The sequence below is a fragment of the Acanthisitta chloris genome, unplaced genomic scaffold (genome assembly GCF_000695815.1).
Source record: "Acanthisitta chloris isolate BGI_N310 unplaced genomic scaffold, ASM69581v1 scaffold10994, whole genome shotgun sequence".
Taxonomy (NCBI): domain Eukaryota; kingdom Metazoa; phylum Chordata; class Aves; order Passeriformes; family Acanthisittidae; genus Acanthisitta; species Acanthisitta chloris.
The window spans coordinates 550-3,231 of record NW_008668799.1 but is presented as its reverse complement, the minus strand read 5'-3'; the positions used below and the strand labels follow the sequence as shown (position 1 = coordinate 3,231).

Below are 2,682 nucleotides of genomic sequence, written 5' to 3'. Positions count from 1 at the left end.
CGGAAGAGAGTGGGGCGAGAGTTACACTCCCCCTGCAGAACAAAAGACCACTGAGTAAATATGCAGAAATACAACTTTTATTGTGTATAGGAAAACTCGGAGTTGTCAGACACACAAACAGAAAATTACCCCTCAAGTTATACAAAGCACAATTTTTCCAAGACTTTTCTAAAATGAGTTCTATTATTCCAATGATGGATTTTAAAAAATAGAAGCAAAATAGCAGTGTGGCACTTAGGTACCTCAGCACTGCACCATGTGCTGACACAGGAAATTGTAAGAGAAATAGTAACCCTAATTAAGAAACACCAAGGAAACTGACAGCTGAGAAAAATGAAAGACATTAACAGTAAACTACATTCTCAGTAATGTAAAGGTGCTTGTAATATGAGCAATGCATCTTAAGCTTCAACTGAACATCACCCTGTAAAACTGCAAGAAGACTCAGTTTATTCAGAACATTAACTCTGTGGATTCTGTAGGTACTTTCAGCAGTTTCGTGAAGGGATATGAAAACAGAATCCCTCTGCCTTCTCCAATGTTACACTGTGTATCTGAAGACCACAGAACCAAAAAATCCAAAGTAACTGCATTCACAGAACTCACTCTCTATGTTAGTACACAATGAAAATATGCTTAACTATAATTTTTACAGACACTGTTCCCATTACAGTTTACTGAATTATTGTTTGCCTAAGAATTAGCACTTGGTTGACATTTCTGAACTATTTAAAGGGGAGTTACTTCCAGTATTGAAAGGGAAGTTACAGAAACAAAACAAAACAAAACCAAAATGCTGTTTAAAATAGCTTGTATAAGTGGAAGAGGAGAAGGCCAGAAACAGTACCAGAAACCAGCATATGGGGTGGAAAAAAAAAAATACAGATCATCACATACTCAGCTAGAAAGCCAGCCCAGTAAAGAAACAACCACAAAATCAAAAGCCAAGCTGCAGATGCCAGAAAATTGGGCCTGTATCACATTTGACAAGTGGCATGAACTGGCAAATATTCTAAGGCTAAGTCTTCCATCTGAAATTGCAAGCATCAATATGCAAAGTCTAGCATAATCCCTTCTCTATCACCTTCTGTAATGCTAACTCCAAAATAAACCAACTTTATAACAATACTGTCTTCCTTTTGCTTGCCTCCAACCCCTGACTGAACTACCACCACTTTCTTACAAAACCTCATTCCTATCTCTTCTGTCTCGCCTGCCCTCGTCCCACTTTCCCACAGATCTCTTGGTTACTGCAGTTTGCTGTCCCATGTAACTCAGACCTAGCTAGATAGAAAACCCAGCTGCCAGGACATCTGTCCTTCGCCTCAACCCTGACCATGTCTCCAATTCTTCTGTATCAAGTTCAAACTCCTCCTCTCCAGAACAGTGTCTAATTCCCCCTGACCTATGTTGCTAAACCTACCAGCACCAACCCAGTCCCCATGTGGCTCTTCTGACCCAGCCCACTCTGCTCATTGCCCTCTTTGTCCCCTCCAAATCCCAAGAGTCACTCAACGCAGGACACAGACTTTTAATAGGCTACTTATTTATATCCACCAATTTTTTTTTGCCTCCTATATTGGATGAAAAGCTCCAGCTTCAATGGCTACATGACCATGTATCTTCAGCTTCACACCCCTTTTCACCTGAGCATTTTAAACTGTGTGTTCAGAAGAGCAACAAGGTTTCCATTTGATGTTCTTTGGCTTTGGGCTACTCCAGAATGGGATTCTGTGTATATTACTGCTATATAAAATGATTAGCAACATCACACCAGAAGGCTGTAAGAATATCAATAGGGTTTGACAGGGTTTTTCTTTTCTAGCAACATTAGTCTTTGGCACAGAATTGAACTGTTAGCTCGTCCTTACATTTCAAGTTAAATTAAAATCAAACTGTAGCATGCATTAGACAGGTAATGCCTTATCTTTGTTCTTCATAATAATGAAAAAGGTTCATCTTCAACTTGAAGAAATAATGAGACAAATATGGGCTATAACAATCACAATTTTTACTTACCCATTCTTCACTGGAATGCTTACATCTACTGATGCTGCAATCTGCTGAGGCTGACAAATAGGAAACATCTATTGTTCCAAGGGACAAAGCAGTTTCATCCATGACACGGGAATTGAACTGAAGATCAGAAGCTGTAAAACAGTAACATACATATGTGTATACACACACACACACGCACATATGCACAGAAACACACACGTCATTTCAGTGATGGACACCTAGCAATAAATTAACAAACTGGTATTTTTTCACCCTTCAGTAAAAATTAAGTTCTAAATGTCTTTCATCGCAGCTAGAAATCAGCATGATTTTAAAATGCTAAAAAACCCAACACATTCGACTCTCATAAACACAGCACACTAAGCAGTTTCCTGCATGCTTTTCTCTCCCTGCTCTTCTTCCCATTACAGGTCACTATAGCCCCTTTAAAATTTTCCACTGCTCTCCACTGCCTGGTTTAAACCACACAGGCACAAGGATACACATATGAGCCACTTTTGGAAGTTTACTACTCTTTTGCACTCCATGACCTCACTCTTTCATCATTTGCTTCCCAAGGACACCTATGATCTACAGATAATGTCATTAATGTTCTCTCCCTGTCCTATCTCACTGCATATTTCATGTGTCTGGTCTAGCTGGAGTCAAACCAGTTTGCAATAC

At 39.4% G+C, this 2,682-nt stretch overlaps 1 protein-coding gene across 1 annotated transcript in view; it reads right to left on the bottom strand.

Annotated features, from left to right (window-relative positions):
• The window catches only part of LOC103800693 (glycerol-3-phosphate acyltransferase 1, mitochondrial-like), a 26,784-nt gene extending 24,663 nt beyond the window's left edge, over window positions 1-2,121 (bottom strand). Inside the window, 2 exon segments of the mRNA XM_009073078.1 lie at window positions 1-32; window positions 2,020-2,121. Of these exon segments, the coding sequence (XP_009071326.1) occupies window positions 1-32; window positions 2,020-2,121 (134 nt within the window).
• Window positions 2,122-2,682: the final 561 nt, after the last annotated feature.